The sequence below is a fragment of the Curcuma longa genome, chromosome 5, assembly GCF_044706935.1.
Source record: "Curcuma longa cultivar G26 ecotype Majalengka, Jawa Barat chromosome 5, ITB_CL_G26_1.1, whole genome shotgun sequence".
NCBI classification, from domain to species: Eukaryota; Viridiplantae; Streptophyta; class Magnoliopsida; order Zingiberales; family Zingiberaceae; genus Curcuma; species Curcuma longa.
In genome coordinates, this window is record NC_133865.1 from 11018752 (window position 1) to 11038435 (window position 19684).

Sequence of the window (19684 nt, forward strand, 5' to 3'; positions counted from 1 at the left end):
GAGCAATGGAAGAGATGGATGTCCTAACCTACAATGAGCCTCAAAAGGAGAAGTGACACTCGAACAAGCAAGAGATCTTGGAGTAGATGAATCAAGAATGTAGAGACCTCCATTTTCATGTCCTTTACCAATAGTCTTCTTCGTCAAAAGATCCTGAAATAAACAATGATTGGGAAAGAATGAGATGCAACAGTTAAGATTACGAGTTAATTGACTAACAGAGAGCAAATTAAAGGATAAATTGGGTAAATGTAAGACAGAGGATAAGGAAAGCAAAGGAGTGAGATTGACAGTGCCAGACCCACGAACGCAAGATGAAGATCCATTAGCTAAGGTAACAATAGGAGTGTTGGATTTGTGTGTGAAAGTAGAAAAGAGATTAGAATTACCTGTCATATGATCTGTGGCACCAGAATCAATGACCCACTTAGAGGATGAGGAAACAAGACATGTATTGTGGTTACCTGAATCAGCAATAGCAGTGATAGAGGAAGATGAAGACTTAAGTGATTCCTGATATTGAGAGAACTTGACAAATTCTTCTGCAGAGACAAGCACCGATTTATCAGAGGTATCATGAGTGGATGCAATATGAGCCCGATGTTTTTGCTGATTTTTGTACTGAAGCTTTCTGCACTCAAACTTTGTATGACCCGACTTGCGACAATAGTTACATATAATACCACTAGAATTTGATGTCTGAGTTTCAGAAGCTTGCGAGTCTCCTCCTTTGTTTCTATTGTGAATAGTTGATCTTTTTGATACATAATTATTATTGCGACTCACCAAAGCACCACTAGGTGGAATAGGTGTGGTATTTTCTGTACGGAGAATGCGGCTAAACACTTCTTGTGGCGAGGAGACCTCAGAACTAGATAGAATTTGTGATTTAGCAGATTCGAAGTCAGGTGATAAGCCAGCAAGGAAACTCATGATAGCCATCTGCTCTCGTTGACGTTGTTGAACCTTCACATCAGGACTAAAGGGTAGCAACATATTAAGCTCCTCATATGTCTTTTTGAACGCCATAAAATAATTAATCAGAGGTTGATCTTGTTTTTCCACACGGTAAAAAGCTTTGCAAACCTCATACATACGGGTGAGATTTCCTTTCCCAGAGTACAAAAAATCTAGATAATCCATCAATTCTTTAACAAATTCACAGTGATTAATCAACCCAATTACCTCATTATCAATGCAATTCCGAATCTGAAGGAATAAGCGAGCATCTTCTCTGAGCCATGTCTGTTTTGAATCATCTTGTGGCGGGTCATTAGTCAAATGCTCATCTTTGTCAATACTTCGTAAATAAAGACGGATAGTTTTATTTCAATTCAAATAGTTTGAACCATTTAACTTATAATCCGTAATTTTAGATACCACAGGTACCATATCCATCACGATAGAAGGTTTATGCTCAGCCATAAAATTTTATTTACAAAAGAAGCCAAATAATTCTTAGTGCTGAGACGAAGAAGAATACCAAATTTGAAGGAGAATTTCAAAGGAAGAAATCGAGGCAGCAGCGGCAGATCAAGAACTCACGCGATCAGAATAGGGATTGGAGACTGAATGGAGACACCGATGGTGGAACAGAAGCGGCAGAACAGAACAGGAAGTCTTCCTGCGGCAATGCTTAACGATGGAACAGAACAGAACAGAAAACCACCAGATGAAATCGCAGTAGAAAGGGCACGATTTTAAGAAATCGCGGCTAGGGTTTGAAGGGGAAGACGGCGACCGTTTCTTCTAGTGATTTTCGGCGGTTGGCGTTTTCGCGATCAATCTTCTGACAGGAGAGAAGCGGAGGCGACAGCGATCACCACACAGAGGCGAGAAAACTCAACCTCGGGCGGCGATGTGTAACCTCGGGACGGGAAAGCCGTAGAGAGGCGACGGGCTACGTGCGACAGTGAAGGCGGCGACACAGCAGAGAGGCGACGCTGTTGTTCCGATCTCTACACCCGCAACCACACGCGAGCGAGAGAAACCGAGGGATCTCGATTTGCGACAGCGGAGGCGGCGACACAGCAAAGAGGCGACGCTGTTGTTCCGATCTCTACACCCGCAGCCACGCGCGAGCAAGAGAAACCGAGGGATCTTGATTTGCGTTCGCGATGTGGAGCGCAAAAGAGAAGTCGACGCCAAAAGAATTCTCTGCTCGCGAGCAGAAAGGAGTACGTCGAGGAAGCCAAAAGTCGAAGGAGGCCCGGGTGGCCGAGGGACAGAGGCAGAGGTCGCCAGCAGAGAAGATAAGAGGCTTCTCTGTTTCTCTCGCGGCAAGGAAAAGAAATCGACGCCGAGGAACAAAATCGCGAAGAAGGAACTCCTGAACAAAAAATCAGTGCCGAAAATAAACCCTAATTTCGCTCTGATACCATGTTATAAAATAACTAAAGAAATCTTATACCAATTACAAGATATAAGGCCCTATTTATAGTTAGAGTTTAGGGCCTATTCTAGAAAAAATCTATATAAAAAATAACAAATATTTATAACTAATACCTTTTTTAGTCTTTTTTATTATTTTTTCTCAAAATTTCATGGTATGGCTCATTATTTTAATATCCCTATAGTTTGTATAATTTTATATATCTCCTTTATTCTTATATAAGAGAATTAGAGTACTTATCCTCAATTGATTGGATATTTTTTTAGTTTTTAATATTAGGTTGAATAACTTTGTAAGTCATTCAATATCTTATTTCCCTAAGTATTTTTGTACTTCTATTGGAATATCATTTGATTCAACTGATTTTTCATTTTGCATCCCATTTAAAGTTTATCTTACTTTTGAAGTTTGAATTTTACGATAAAAATTTAAATTTATATACTCATTTGACTTATTTAAATTACCTAGGTTTTGTTGGTCACCTAAATCTTCATTAAAAAGTTGATGAAAACATCTCTTCCATCGCTATTTTATTTCCTTATCATTTATTAGTATTCTATTGCATTCATCTTTAATATATCTTATTTGAATAAGATTTCTTGTCTTTCTTTCTTTCGTTTTAGCTATTCTATAAATGTCTTTTTTCCCTTCTTTTGTATTCAATTTTTGATTTAAATATTTAAAAATTTCATTCTTAGCTTTATTCATTGTTTTCTTGGCCTCTTTTTTGGATACTGTATATTTTTAAAAATTCTCATTCTTGCTAGTATATAATACCGTATAGGTTCTTCGTTTTTCTTTTACTTTCTCTTGTATTTTCTTATTCCACCATTAAGATTCTTTATTTGGTGGTGCATGTTCCTTTGACTCACTACATACACTCTTGACCAAAGATTGAAATCTTGAACCGTATCGCGCGATACTGGGGAAAAATTTTGTTCCGCCAACAGACCGACACTGTCATAGGCGTTTCGGTCGGAATACTGTCCGAAGGCGTCGCTCGGGTCTGACGACGCCTCCGGAGGTGTTGCGAGGGTCCGGAGACGCCTCCGGAGGCGTCACTCGGGCAATCGACGCCTCCGAAGGCATTGTGCGGCCCGTGCGCTCCAGGTCATGCGGGCCGCACGCGCCCTCGGTCGCGCATTGCAAGTTGCGATTTTGTTTTTTCTAACTTAGGTTTAATAAAATTTTAATAATCAATTCCTAGCTATAGTTGGGAACAATTTAAATAGGCTTAATTAAAGCTCATAAAATTATTCTATTATTTTTTACAAACATTTTATGTTTTATTTTTAAATGTTTAGATTAAATTTTTTATTATAATTAATATATTTTATATTTTAAAAATATCAAAATTATACCGAAACGGTACGATACGGTACTGAAATTGTATCGTTCCGGCCCGGAACCGAACATCAGCATGACTTGATATTTTAAACCTTGTTCTTGACTACTATTTTTAACTTTGATACGATCTTATCCTATGTCGTATTCGAGTCGTCGTATATTTCTCCTAATACTTGTATTCTTATCCTCTCTTTAAATATGTTTTGTTTTTCATCCTTTAACTTCCACGACTTAATTGTAGGAGTCGTGTATATTTTCCTTTTATTGATACTATGTTTGAGGCGTATATCCAACACTACTTATCAATAATTGGTAGTTAAGTTTTTTTCTAGGAATATCCTTGCAATCTTTATAAATCTTTCTATTATTCCTCTTAACCATAAGAAAGTTAATTTGCGATTTATTATTCTCATTTTTGTATATGATTAAGTATTTTTCTTCTTTTTTTTTAAAATGTATTAGCTGGTATAAGGTCATTTGCTATTGCAAAATCCAATATAGTTTTCCTTTCATTTCTTGTTATGAACCCATAACCTTTATGCACTCTATCATATTCCTTATTTTTCACTCCTACATACCCATTTAGATCTTCTCCTATTAAAATCATTTTGGTTGATAGAACGTTTTGTAATACCTCCTCTAGGTCGTCCTAGAATATAGATTTGGTGTGTTCATCTAATCCTACTTGAGGTGCATATATGTTAATTATATTAATAATTTTTTTCGTTACCACTATCTTGAGAGTTATAATCTTATCCGCTTTTTAACTACTTCTACTTCATCCTTTAGCGAATTATCGACAACAATACCTATTCCATTTCTTGTTTTACTCTTTCCTATGTATCATAATTTAAAACCCGAATTCTCTATCATCTTTACCTTCTCTCGTACCTATATTGTCTCTTGTACATATAAAATATTAATTTTTCTCTTAATCATCGTATTTACTACTTTTATTGTTTTACCAATGAGTGTTTCTAGATTTCATGTTCAAAATTTTAGACGATTAGATTTTCTGTAATATTTGTTTTTACTCTACCTATAGTGTGAGAATTCTTGCATATTTAATACTACACTTGAGTCCTTATGGAGATGTAGCGGTCCTTGGCAAGATGTTACCCTGCAACGCTTTCTTTACGGGGAACATCCTAGCATTGACATAATAGTTTGATGAATTTATTTATTGAATATTTTTCTATAAGTCTATGTTGGTTGACAACCTAACGTACAATCTTCACCCTTTTTCAACCAGGCTTGGGGTTGGCTTTGACTGGTTTCTGCGGGATCACGGCAACTCCGCGACCTCGTGGGATTGCAATGCACCCAGGAGCTCATGGAGGTCTTCTTAGGATTGTGGAACCCTTGCGGAGGTCACCATGTGATCGCTCACTGTGGGATCGTGGTGGCTTACGGTGCTTGTGCTGGTATCAGTGTCGACCAGTGGATGAAATTATAAATTCTGCCTGTGCCACTTGGCACGGTATGAAATTTTAAACCATGATTTAAAGTACCTATTGCCGATTGACTGCTCAAATGCTATATTCCAGAACTTTGGTGGTCAAATTCTTGTCACCTCAATATCATTTCATACATCATCATGACCTAAATGTTAGAAAATAATATATAAAAGGACAGCTCGGTGCACGAAGCTCTTGCTAGTGTAGGGACTCAAGGAAGGGTGGGACCACATTAGTCTTATTTTGTATTTTGCAAGAGACTATTTCTATAACTCGAACTTGTGATGTCAAAATCACATGGTAGCAATTTTACCATTGCGTTAAAGCTTCTCTTAGAAAACAATGTATAAAAGGGCAGCCCGGTGCACAGCTCCCGCCATGCGGGGTCCGGGGAAAGGATCCATTGTACGCAGCCTTACCTTGCCTTTTTGGCATTGAACCTGTGACCTCTAGGTCATATGACAACAACCTTACCGTTACGCCAAGGCTCCCCTTCTCTCTTAGAAAACAATGTATGATGTCAAAAATTAAATGAATAAACATGTTAATAGAACACTTTGAATATTAAATAGTTGACAAAGTCCTATTAAACTTTCAGTTATTGTGACTTGGGGTAGGTAAAGATTAGCAAAGTAGCTAGTAGTAAGAACCAAGGAGTTTCAATCACTCATTACCAAATGGCATGTTCATTATAAGGTCAATGATGTACATGTTAAGCGACCACATTAAAAATTTATCATAGGACATGTGTAACTAATAGCATGTTTGTCACATATACAAGCTATATGTGTACATTTAAACTTCCAATTGAAATTGCAACGAGCACTAAATTCAACATTGCATTTGAATGGGAATAAGCATGGGTGTACATCAAGGTATCTTTTTTCAATACCTATTTATTTATAAGAATAAAGGGGATGTACAATATCACTCACAAAATTTGAACTTGTTTTATTTCTTTTCACCTGTGGGATTATTTACATTTTCCCCCACTACATTAGCTTTTTACCATTATTTCTATCACCATCTTTTTATTTTTTCCCTTCTTGTTTGAGTTCCTTTTCAACTTGGTTGTTTATCTTATTCTTTTTAAATGCTAATATGAGTTAGTGAGTATATAGCTCACGGAAGTCTAGGTGGATTATAGTATAATATTATACCTAGGAGGCAGTGGTGAGAGCACATGCTGTGCAATGATGCAGGGTCATGAAATTCAGGTGTCTTGCATATGCTTAAAACGTTGCATCTTAGCTGGGGTTAATGCCATTGCAATCTTGACTCGCAGCTTGCATTATTGGGTTAATGGTTTACAACAGCTTGGGGAGCTAGATTCCTGATAACACTGGATTTGCAATAAGCTGTAGGAGATGTATTAATTGCAGAAGGCTTGTGAAAATGGAAAAAATAGTGGAATACAGAATTTAGCTTCTCTGCTGTCACCGTATATTGGATATCATGGAGATTCATATTAGCTGATTATGACATATTCATATGGGTGCAATTGGTAACATGGTTGTGATGTTGTGTAAGTTGTGAGAACTTTAAAAAGGGCAATTAGCAAATTCCACGCCTGGTTATAGTGTTTAATTTAATTATGCTCAAGAAACTGTGTTTCACAAATACAAAATTCAGATGAATCACTAACTTGTGACCGAATAACTATACTGCCTATGTTTTTGCTGCGACATAGTGATCTTCAGTTTTGTTGTCGCTTCTTGATTTTATCCATATAACTAGAAACCCAAACAAAATTCTTTATATTAGATGTACACATAGAAAGTGCCCCCAATTACGTAGTTGTAAGTGCTTAATGTGTTTCAAGTTCTCATGGCAGCTCGACTGTTCTCTTAGATTAATAGGAATGCTATTTTTATTTTGGTACATGTTCTTAAGATGCCTATTGTTCCTGTCGGTGCCAGGAATCAAATGATACAGCCAGAGACTTTGCAGCTAAATTCTCCCCCTTTTGGAATGAAATTATCAAAAGTTTGCGGGAAGAAGACTATATTAACAATCGGTAATCAAACTTTTTAAGTGCGTATTCTGAAATTTACTCCTATCGAATTTCTTTCTTTTTATTGGACTTTATGTTTCTTGTACTATTGGAATTAGTCTAGCTTAATACTTCTGCTGCATGTTTAATTCCAGTGAAATGGATTTGCTTTCTATTCCAAGCAATTCTGGGAGTTGGCGATTAGTACAATGGCCTTTGTTTCTTCTCACTAGTAAGGTTTGTCATCAACCATAATAGCTTCTATTTTGAACAAAACATATGACAATTGTCATGTTGATTGTAATCTATTTTTGGTGGTTAGATTCCATTGGCCATTGACCTTGCTTTGGATTGCAAAGATACACAAGACAATCTATGGAACAGAATTTCAAAGGACAAGTACATGGCATATGCTGTCAAGGAAGTGTTTTACAGTTCAGAAAGGATTCTCCATTATGTATTTGATGGTGAAGGAAGATGGTAAACACATTGTTGTTTCACTAATTCTGTTCAATAGAATAAATAATATTTTTTTGTATCTTGTGAACTAAAGAATGGTTTCTTGATGACAGGGTGGAAAAATTATTTCGTGAGCTTAATAACAGTATTTCAGAGGGCTCATTGGTAGTGACCATAACACTTAAAAAGCTGCAGTTGGTCCTGTCAAGGCTCTCTGCCTTAACTGGGTTGCTTGTACGTCTGTCTGAGACCTGAGCTTATTCCGCGTATAACCATATGTAACGTGAAAGAAATAGAAAGTAACCATAACTCATAAGCTCAAACAATCTTGCCATCTTTGGGTGTGATCTTGTGGTGATTCTTGGATACTTGTTCTTAGGGTTCAGCTGCTATTAAGAAATTATGTTGGATTAGTGATTAACCACTAATTGAGTGCATTATTATTCCAACATTTAGAGCATAATGTTTCATTGTTTCTTAGTTTCAAGACATTTTAAATTTCAGACTGCATGTTAGGTTTCTGTTTCTGGTACTTTCTGATTGTTAAATTTTCTACAATGTGATACTTGCACATGGTTACTAATTCGTTAAGCAAAAATAACTAAAATACAGTTTTTAACTTGTTCTGCTTTTGTTCGTTCTTGCATACAAAATTTTCATGCTAGTCCCATTGGATAGAATTCTGCTGTAGTTCTTGTGGATTTATCCAGAAATTTGGCCAAGATATTTTATTGTGGCATACAGCTTTATGCAAGGCTGCTGATCTTTTGTTGTGTATGCATATATATTTTTTATCTTAACCTGTTGTTATATTTTATAGAAGATAATCTATTCACCTTGCTTTGTACCTCCAGAAGCTGAATCTTTGTTTATATCTTCTTCCTGTGGTTCTTCATGATATGTTATTATGCAGATAAGAGATGAGACTCCAGAACTTGCTGCTGGTGCTTCAAGAGCTGCACAGGAATTATATGATGTTATTACTCATGATTTGCTGACATCAAATTTGAGGTACCCTTGAACTCCTTGCCATTTGATGGAATTGTGAAGTGTTCTTTTTATCCACTCACCAATCTTGTTAACCAAAATGAGTTCTTTCATCCTCAGAGAGCAATTTGACACCTGGCAAATTTTAGCAAGAGAAAGAAATCAAGGCCATTTCTTTTCTAAAATTTCATGGCCCAGAGATGAAGAATTTGTATGCAACTTTCATGCTTTTGTTTGCCAACATTAGTATGTATGTAGCTATCTTATTGTGTGTTTTTCTATAGACTGTTCAGGTAAAACGGCTGCATCTACTTTTAACTGTAAAAGATTCTGCGGCAAATATTCCGAAGAACCTAGAAGCTAGAAGGAGACTTCAATTCTTTGCAAACTCATTGTTTATGGACATGCCTTCTTCTAAACCAGTTTCTAAGATGATACCTTTCTGGTAGTAAATACTATATTTCATAATTTCTGAAATTCGCAAATTTCATATTTAGCATCTGATTAAAGCTAGGAGGTTTTTTGGGATTGTAGTGTATTTACTCCGTACTACAGTGAGACAGTCCTCTTCAGCAAATCAGAATTAAAAGTTGAAAATGAAGATGGGATCTCGACCCTTTTCTATCTTCAGAAAATCTATCCCGGTAATGTTGCAAAATTATTTGAAGAACATAACATGGGTTCCTGATGCAGTTTGCCATTTACAATTGTTTTCGTAAATGCTATATAGTTCAACTTCAAGTTTGTATTTACTATTCTAGAGCTGCCTTCTTAATGACAGGGTTTTAATTCTTTATCATTTGATGACCAAACATTGTAATTAGATCTTCATGTTATTGTTGCCCATCCTAGATAGTCTTTTGTTATCTTTCATTCTTCTCTCTCTAGTTCCTAACATTCTGGACTCTTCAACTATGTATCCAATCCAAGTCCACTTGTCCATCCCCCCAGATCACTTACATAAAGTTATATATGATGTACTGCTCATAGATTAAAATCTTGAGCCGTTTCGTCCAATGCTGGTGAAATATATCGTTTTGCTCACGGGCTGGCATCGACACACGTGTATTGGCGCTGTGACGCCTTTGGAGGCTTCGTTTGGGACCGACGACACCTCTGGAGGCTTCGCCCGGGATCGATGATGCCCAAGCCACGCGTGCCCACGGTCTTGCGTGGACGGAAGCGGAATAGAGGTTTTTAACCGTTTAATTAAAAATTTAAGTTAATAATTTTAATTAGCTCTTAGCTATAATTAGAATAATTTAAATAGACTTAATTAAAGTCTAATAAAATTATCCTATTAATTTATATATATATATATATATAATTTTTATTTTTAAATATTTAAATTTAAAATTTTAATTTTAGTTAACATATTTTATGTTTAAAAATATCGAAACTATATCGGCACGACACGATACAGTATCGAAATTGTATCGTTTCGGTCTGGGACGGAAACCTTGGCATGGCCGGAGATTTTAAACCATGGTAGTGCTATTGTGAATTTGAATTGCTGGCTTGTCACGTTATGGTTACATAAGACATCCATTGGTACTGGTTGATATCCAATGCTTTTTTATTACATAAGCTTTCTATTAGATCAAATGATCTTTGAACTTAACAATTTCTTGTATAACATATCTGGATACTGCACTGCTTGCTAATTAATAAAAACTGTACCAGATTTATATGTAAGGTTATTCTAAAACTAAAATTTAAGTTGGTCGATATTCTCACTCCCTACTATTTTTTCAAATAATTTCTTGTTCAGGCACTGAGGTAAATTTACCTAAGAGTAAAGAGCACTTGATGATGTCATTTAGATCCAAATTAAACCTACTTTTTGGCTAATATTATAGTATAATGACTCAACATAGCATGGAAATGGGTTAGTTAATGATAGGCATAGCATTTCTACACGCAACCTTGTGTCATCTATGGTTGGTTTTGGGGTTGTGGTTCACTTCGGTTTGGTCACTGAACAATGTTCTTTACTTTGGTGGGATTTTCAGTATTTTTAGTATGATTTCATCCAAGTTAAGTGGCTGTCAGTTATATGGTTTTCGAAGTTGTTGTGGGTTAGTTTTCGGCAAGTTTCAAAATCTCAAATTGTGCCGAAGTTCTTCGGTCTTTGACTAGAACTATATTGTTTTGATATCGTGCCGACATTTCGATATATGGTGCTGATGGCGAATTGAATGTGAAAGGAGAAAATATCTAAATAAGAAAAAAAAGATGCAACATTATCAAGGGTTGTTGAGTGGTAGATTGACATGATACTCATCGACATGATTGCCCCATCGATACATGAGATATTGTTTGTGCCAAGTGCCACCCGGTAAAGTATGAAATATCAAACCATAGTTTTTGGAATGTAAGGTTGTTATATCCATGATTTAAAATCTTGAGCCGTTTCGTCCGATACGGCCAAAACATCTCGTTCCGCTAGCGAACTGTCACCGACACAAATGATACTGATGTTAGAGGCACACGCGGGATCTTCGGACGCGTTGCCTGCCTTTGGAGGCGTCGCCCGAACCTAACGACTCATCCGGAGCAGTCACCCCAGCCCGACGATGCTTGCCTTTGGAGGCGTCGCCCGAGCCTGACGACTCATCCGGAGCAGTCACCCCAGCCCGACGATGCCTCTGGAGGCTTCGCTCGAGACCAGCGATGCCTTAGAGGCTTCGCCTGGGACCGGTGACTCCTCCAGAGTTCACCCGGGATGCACGGTCGTGTGTTGCAGCGGGGAACAACCGGAAATAGGTAAGGTATTTAATTAAAAACTTAGGTTAATAAGTTTAATTAACTCGTAGCTATGATTGAGATAATTTAAATATGCTTCGTTAAAACCTAATAAAATTACCCTATTAATTTAATATATATATATATTAAACTGGTCCAACGGCTTTTCCATTTTTCATTCCGTTTGAAGCTTGTTCTACTTCTGAAATTTGAATTCTACGGTAAAAATTTAAATTTCTATACTCATTTCGACCTGCTTAAATTACCTAAGTTAAGTTGATCACCTACACCTTCATTAAAAAGTTGATGAAAATACCTCTTCCGCCGCTCTTTTATTTCTCCATCATTTACTAATACCCTATTGCATTCATCTTTAATACATCTTATTTGGCTAATATCTTTTGTCTTCCTCTCTCTCACTTTAGCTATTTTATAAATGTCTTTTTCTCCTTCTTTTTTCTTATAGGCTATTCGTTTTTCCTTCACTTTTTCCTGTACTTTCTCATTCCACCACCAAGATTCTTTACTTGGTGGTACATGCCCCTTTGACTCGCCGAGTATACTCTTGGCTATTATTTTCAACTTTGATACCATTTTATCCCATGTCGTAGTAGGGTCACCGTATACTTCACCTAATACTTGTCCTTCTACCTTCTCCTTAAATATGTTTTGTTTCTCATCCTTCAACTTCCACCACTTAATTCTAGGAGTAGTGGATATTTTCTTTTTATGGATATTATGCTTAAGACGTATATCCAATACTACTAACCTATGTTGGGTAGTTAAACTTTCTCCAGGAATGACCTTACAATCTTTACAAATCTTTCTATCCCTCTTCCTAACCATAAGAAAGTCAATTTGCGATTTATTATTCCCGCTTTTAAATGTGATCAAGTGTTCTTCTCTTTTCTTAAAAAACGTATTAGCTAGTATAAGATCATATGCTATCGCAAAATCCAGTATAGTTTTACCTTCCTCATTTCTTGTTCCAAACCCATAATCCCCATGCACCCTCTCATATTCCTCATTTTTCACTCCAACATGTCCATTTAGATCACCTCCTATTAAAATCATTTCATTTGATGGAATATTTTGTAATACTTCATCTAGGTCATCCCAAAACCTTGATTTGGTATTTTCATCTAATCCTGCTTGAGGTGCATATACACTAATTACATTTATAGTGTCTTTCTCTACTACTATTTTGAGAGCTATAATTCTATCCCCCTTTCTATTTACTCCTACAACTTCATCCTTTAACGAACTATCTACAATAACACCAACTCCATTTCTTGTTTTACTCTTCCCTGTGTACCATAACTTATAACCCGAGTTCTCTATCAACTTTGCCTTTTTGCCTACCCATTTTGTCTCTTGTACACACAAAATACTAATTCTTCTCCTAATCATCGTATCTACTACCTCCATTGTTTTACTAGTAAGGGTTCCTATATTCCATGTTCCAAATCTTACACTATTAATTTTCCTATAATTTTTATTCTTACCCAACCTATGGTGTGAGAACTTTTGCTCATTTAACACTACACCCAAGTTCTCATGGAGATGTAGCGGTCCTTGCCGAGACGTTACAGTCGGACCCTGCAACGCGTTCCTTTCGGGGAACATACTAGCATTAACACAATAGTTTAATGGATCCATTCATGAGTGTTTGCCTTAGTTTAACGCTGGCTGGCAACCTAACGCAACCCTCCTCCTTTATCCGGGCTTGGGACCGGCAATGATCCCAAGCCCGGATAAAGGAGGAGGGTTGCGTTAGGTTGCCAGCCACCGTTATGAAATAAAGAACACTATTATAGATATAAAGAACATCAAACATAATCAAATGATATAGAAATAAAATTTGTCATATAAATGCCTATTATTGGACATTCTATTCATGTTGTTCATGTCCATGATGTTAGTCCACTGAATACTATTTCATATTTTTAATATAATTTTAATTAAACATTACAAACCAATCACTAGTAATCGATTAACCTGTTAAGAAGCCTATTTAAATAAATTTTAATAAAGTTAAACAAGGAGAAAATAAATTTATTATTATTATTATACAATGTAAGCTATGTTGAGAACATCAAATGTATCTAAGTAGCAAAAATTTTACAGTAAACATGTTAATACAGAGAAATTGTTGTTCACAATAGTAAAGTCATGTAATAATAGTAGGACAATAAAGAACACATGCAAGAGAGAAGAATATCAAAGTTATCGATGTAAATAAATGCCACTATTTAGAATGTTTCTGTAGAGCATACAAAGCGTGTTTGTGAGCATTAGTTGAAAGAGACATACAATTCATCAAACAATAATCCAAAAAGTATTTTTGATCTTTTGGTTAGCAGTCAACTCAATTAACTTCTGAAATACTGAATCCAAAGTAGAAATGTTATACATTACATTTCAAATGAAATAATTTAAGAAGATATATAAATAGAAAATCCATGTCATAAGTAACTAAAATAAAGATAACAAAGCAAGTAAAATGACAATTCTAATGTGTCAATTAAGATAAGTTCTTCCATGTGACTTCTTCAACATTAGTTGACCCAATCAGATGGCTTCACAATGTGAATTTTTTAATGCTTGTGTATGCAATCAACTTCTTGAATAACTATTCACTCACCTACATAAACTTCTAATCTTTTTCACCATTGACACAATTTTAATTGATATCAAATGTCTTAAGACTCATATCTATTGAGATGAATCTTATCTTGGAGAAACAAAGTCAAAAGACTATTTGGGTTGATTCAAATTCAAATCATACAAATAATCAACTCTAAGAAACTTTAATTGACTAATGTGTTATCAGTAACTCAAGCTGGAATAGAAACCTTCTATTCACAAGCAACAAAGAGACATTTGACCACATAGTTGACTCATCTATTTCATCGATTCAAAAATGATCTAGGCAACTAACCTGTTTTACCTTGAGTTGTTTCATAGACTTAGACCAAAAACACTTATTTTCTACTGGAATACATGCCTAAATAGAAATCTCCTATCCAAAAAAACCAAAGCCACAACACTCTTACATTTCTCATTTTACATGTCTTTATATTAGTTATGTTGATTCTCTTAAATCCCCTTGACAAGTCTCTAATTCTTGGAGCTTTGCATTTGAGTCTTGTTCTATCTGAGCCAGTTGAGTCATTCATTTAACACCTTTTCAAACTTGTAAATCACCATTGGCATCTATCAGATTTGACAAGAGTTTCTCATCCAAAAATTGTCATCTACCCAAGATTCACATGGACTTTCACTTGTTTGAAATTCACTCTTTTAGAACTTCTCATTTACAAAGAATCACTTGGACAACTTGCAAAGGGCTCACTCTTAAAATTCTCTTCTACTAAAAATGAATCAAATTTTTATCTATCTAAAGTTGACTCCTGTTAGACTTTTCATCTGTTAAGAACTAGTTGAACTTCAGTTTATTAAAAGTTCACTTTTTTAGAACTTTTATTCTACCAAGAACCACTTAATACTCCTGGCAACTCTTTTAGTTGGACTCTTTTATTTGTTTAAATATCACTTCTTCGAAATTTTTCTTCCAAACATCTATTAGACCTTTTTCTTACTAAACCTCAATTTGAACTTTGTCATAATTACAACTATAGTTCTTATCAAGATTCTGTATTTACGCACTCAACACGTATAAGAATATATATGAAGTCTAAGTTAAGCATTTTTTCTAATCGATTTAACAACCATATTAAAATTATCCATAACTCAAATAGGACCAAATCAAAACTATGGCCCTTAGATAGATCAATTGTAACAACAATACATACTCTATAATTCCCTACTAATATTTATATTTGATAATTAAAATATTTTCAGATTAAATATGTTAATTTTGTTTAAATATCTGGTTTTACTCTTTTATGTAGAATAACTAAATCAGATTTTTGTAGTCATCTTTTTGACTCACTTAAAATCATATTTTAAAAGGCTAAAAAAATGGATAATACAAATGGACAATTATTAAAATCAATTCAAATTGAGATAAATGGTCATTACTTTGACTGGAAATAAAAAAAGTCGACCAACTTTTGAATTCGTGGGCAAGTGGGCCAACGAATCATTTATTTTCACAAAAAAAATAAATATCTTAATATGCAGAATAGTTCAAGCTGACCCCGTTTGACTTGGCAAATCCGATCCAATTATTTATTTTTCTTTCCTTTATGTTTTTAAATATTTATAATTCCCCCCGCGTGGGCCTTCGACTTTTAAATTTAATTGTGCTTCGAATTTCGATATTCTCTTTCCTTTTTAATTCCATAAACTCCTTAACATGTAATGCCAACGGGACCCATTTCTATCTCCCTTCCCATGAGGTTATGCGACCCACACCTATCAGTTGATAAACGAGAGGCCGAATGGCGGGGTGCCGAATTTACGAGTGGATTTAGTATCCCGTTTAACGGCGACAGGTGACATCGTCAGATTGGAGTAGGAAGAAGGCACTTTGCTTCGCGTTGTGACCATTTGACCCGTAGACCTTTCTCCTTTCTTACATACTCTTTCCTGTCTCAGACAAAGAATTTGTAATTTTCAGATTAGCCCTTCTGTACCGTTTCGCACAAGACTTTATCATCGTCATCAACACCGATGTCGCGTTCCAATTTTACGAACTAGGGCTTGCCGGTGATTTTCGTGGAATTAGTGATCGAGTCGCAAAGTTGGACAGTCTACAAAAGGGGCGCCATGGCCAAGCTTCCCACCGCAGCCCCTGTTGTCTACGCCCTCGATTTGTCCCCGACGCACCTCCGGTGGGCAGCTCTCCTTTCTCATGGTCGCGTTTGATTTGGTCTTTTGATTTTGCTGCTCATTACGATTCATTGTTTTTGTATAGTTGGAAGAGCGGATATGTGCAGCAGCCGCGGGAAGCGCTCCGCTCCAACCAACGGCAAGTCAGAGGCGGAGATGTCAGCGTTGCTTCTGGAGCTTGCCGCCTCGAACGACCTCGTCGCCTTTAGGCGGGCGGTGGAGGACGACGGGTACCCTCTCGATGGCGCAGCCCCCTGGTACGGCCGATCCCTCGGGTGCTCCCGAGCGATGATGGGCTTCCAGCAGCGGACCCCGCTCATGATTGCGGCGCTCTATGGATGCACGGCGGTGATCGAGTACATCCTTTCGGTTCTTCCTGCCGAGCCGGCTCGCTGTGACGTTTCCGACGGTGCTACGGCTCTCCACTGCGCCGCCTCCGGTGGGTCTCCCTCCTCTCTCGAGGCAGTGAAGCTCTTGGTCGGCGCCTCTGCCGATTTGGTGGACGCCCTTGACGCAAAAGGAAACCGACCAGGAGATGTCATAGCGAGGCAGTCCTCTAGTGCCATCGCCAAATCCCTCGAGGTGATCCTGAAAGCTCCTTCTTGCCCTAGGGTTTCGTCGCCGCGCAAAGAAGAGCAAGTCAAGCCAGGGGAGAAGAAGGAATACCCTCTGGATTTGACGCTCCCGGACATTAATACTGGGATCTACGGCACCGACGATTTCCGGATGTATACTTTCAAAGTTAAGCCATGCTCCCGCGCCTACTCCCACGACTGGACGGAGTGCCCCTTTGTGCACCCCGGAGAGAACGCCCGTCGCCGTGACCCAAGGAAGCACTCCTACAGCTGCGTTCCGTGCCCCGAATTCCGCAAAGGTTCTTGCCGCAACGGCGATGCCTGTGAGTACGCTCACGGTGTGTTTGAGAGTTGGCTCCACCCGGCCCAGTACCGGACTCGTCTCTGCAAGGACGAAACGGGTTGCAACCGCCGAGTGTGCTTCTTCGCCCACAAGCCAGAGGAGCTGCGCGCGGTGAATCCCTCTGCTGCATCGGTTGCCGGAACCGTGTTGTCGTCACCGAGATCGTCGCCGCCTGCTCTTTCCTCATTGGACATGGCCACGGCATTGATGCTGATGCAGCAGCCGGGATCTCCGATGTCCCCCTCGGTTTCTTCGGGGTTGGGGGCTACAGCGCCGTGGATGAGTCAAACAAACAACATGACGCCCCCCTCGGACTTGCAGCTGTCGAGCAGCAGACTCAAGGCTTCTCTTAGCTCCAGGAACATGGATTTCGACCTCGACCTGCTTGGACTCGAAGGATATAAGCAGAAACTTGTCGATGAGATAACCAAAACGACCTCTCCTCAGGCCAACTGGGGAGCAAAGGTCCCGGAATATAGTGACTTTCCCGTCGATCCCTCGTTGCTTCCAAAATTGAAGGGGTTGTCTTTGAGGCACACCGGACCTCAGTTGCAATCGCCCTCCGGAGTCCAGATGCACCGGTCTCAATTGCTTTCTGGATTCGGAGGCAGCCTTTCATCTTCCCCTACCGTTAGCGCAGTATCAACTTTCGATCACCCGATGGCGAAGGCCATCATGAACTCGAGGGCTTCTGCGTTTGCCAAGCGCAGCCAGAGCTTCTGTGACCGTGGGGCAACAACCAGTCGCCAGTCCACGCTTTCTGCGATGACTACCACAGTGATGGCCACACCACCAGCCGCACTTTCGGACTGGGGTTCGCCGGATGGGAAATTGGATTGGGGCATCCATGGAGAAGAACTGAACAAGCTTAGAACATCTGTTTCCTTTGCTCACCGAGGCAACCAGGGGACCCCTATCGGGGTTGCTACAGCCACCGTGGCTGCCGGAGTCAATGAGCCCGATTTGTCCTGGGTTCATTCTCGGGTGAAAGATGGGCCTGTAGCTACCGGAGGACAGCTTGGTGCTGGCTACCAGCGGAATGGATACCAGGTCAACCAGGACATATATGCACCTTGGGCGGAGGAGCACATGGTGACATAGATCAACAGCCGACGGTAACGTTTTCTCTTACTCTGACGAGATTTTTCTTCATCGTATTCTTTGAATGCATTATTATCTCTTTTTTTTTATCAAGGAATGGCTAGCGCCTAGTAAAAGTATTCACTGGCTAAGCAAAGGCATCTTGCATGTTCTTTCATATGTAGCTTAATTAATAGCATTGGTATATGTTATGGAGGCTTGTTAAGTTGGCTCTTAGTTATGTGTAACGTCGACGACAATTTCAGAATAAACAGACCTCGACATCTTCTTTTGTTCTATAATATCCTATGAGATTAGTCTGTGATGTCCTATGATATTGCTTTGTTAATATTAGTGTTACACGGTTATGAAGCAACAGGCATGAGATGAAACAAGTTGAGAAGATGTGGAAATACTAAAAAAATTTCTAATAAATTTCTTAGTTCAAAAATTAATTCGAATTAAATGAAAAGTGTAAGATTTATATTTTAATTAAATAAAATATTAATAAGGTAAGTGATTCAAAGGATGAGACTGATGTGATTTTTTTATATAAAGCTGAATCAAAACATAACAATAATTAAGGGTGAATAAAAATTTAGTTAAACTGAATAAATCGATTAAACTGATGAAATTTATCGATTAAACTGATGAAATTTAAAAATTCACTTCGATTATTTTAAAATTTTAATTATTTTTTTAAAAATTGATTAATTCGGTTTGATTTCGATTTTAAAATTTTTTGTTTGATTAAATCAAATAAATTGAATTAACTGAATTACTTAAAATAAAAAAATAATTTATAAATATTTAGATAAGTAAATTTATAAATTCTTAATTAATTAATAATTTTTTTATAATATTTAAATAATTCGATTATTTCGGTTAATTCGATTAAAAATTAAATTATTAAGTCTTTTTATTTGATTTTTATTTAAAAATTTGATCGATTTAATTTATTTAAAAAAATTCAGTTTGATTCAATTTTAATTAATTTAGTTCAATTTGATTTTAATCCAAATTCACCCCTAACAACAATTCAATTTTATGACGAGGATTACAATATTTTTCAGATTTTATCTGAATCTATCAAGGATTTTCTTCGAAGTGATGTTTTGTCGCCTGTCGTTTTCAGCATGAGTGAACAAGTTCCTCTGTCACCCCACTCCACTATAAATGTCACGCTTTCCCAACTGTTTCCTGGCTAATGAACAGCACTATATATATTCTTGGTCTCCTTTCTTATTTCAATAAATTTCCAAAAAACTTACTTCAAATTTAAGAATATCGAAAAAGAACATTGAAATTTGATTTTTTTTTTATTTCTGTTTTACACAACTATTTGATTTTTTCCTCCTCTTTCTCTTATCTACATCATAGAATTTTTTTCTTTTTAAAATAAATTAAATTTTAATCGATATATATAATTTTTAAATTTATTTATTTCTATCTTAAATTTAAAAATTTTAATAAAAAATTGAAAAATGTAAAAGAAAGTTAATAAAATAT

The 19684-nt window shown here is 37.1% G+C and overlaps 2 protein-coding genes across 2 annotated transcripts in view; both read left to right on the forward strand.

The window, feature by feature from the left end:
* LOC141829494 (callose synthase 10) overlaps window positions 1-19684 on the forward strand; it is a 119908-nt gene that overhangs the window by 45686 nt on the left and 54538 nt on the right. The window contains exons 24-31 of the mRNA XM_074716984.1: window positions 7116-7213; window positions 7345-7426; window positions 7512-7669; window positions 7762-7882; window positions 8562-8659; window positions 8756-8846; window positions 8920-9080; window positions 9170-9279. Of these exons, the coding sequence (XP_074573085.1) occupies window positions 7116-7213; window positions 7345-7426; window positions 7512-7669; window positions 7762-7882; window positions 8562-8659; window positions 8756-8846; window positions 8920-9080; window positions 9170-9279 (919 nt within the window). The remainder of the gene's footprint in view (window positions 1-7115; window positions 7214-7344; window positions 7427-7511; window positions 7670-7761; window positions 7883-8561; window positions 8660-8755; window positions 8847-8919; window positions 9081-9169; window positions 9280-19684) is intronic.
* LOC141829581 (zinc finger CCCH domain-containing protein 33-like) lies at window positions 16015-18477 on the forward strand. The gene is made up of 2 exons (XM_074717089.1): window positions 16015-16179; window positions 16263-18477. The coding sequence occupies exon 2, from the start codon at window positions 16277-16279 to the stop codon at window positions 18194-18196; it is 1920 nt and encodes a 639-aa protein (XP_074573190.1). The 5' UTR covers window positions 16015-16179; window positions 16263-16276; the 3' UTR covers window positions 18197-18477.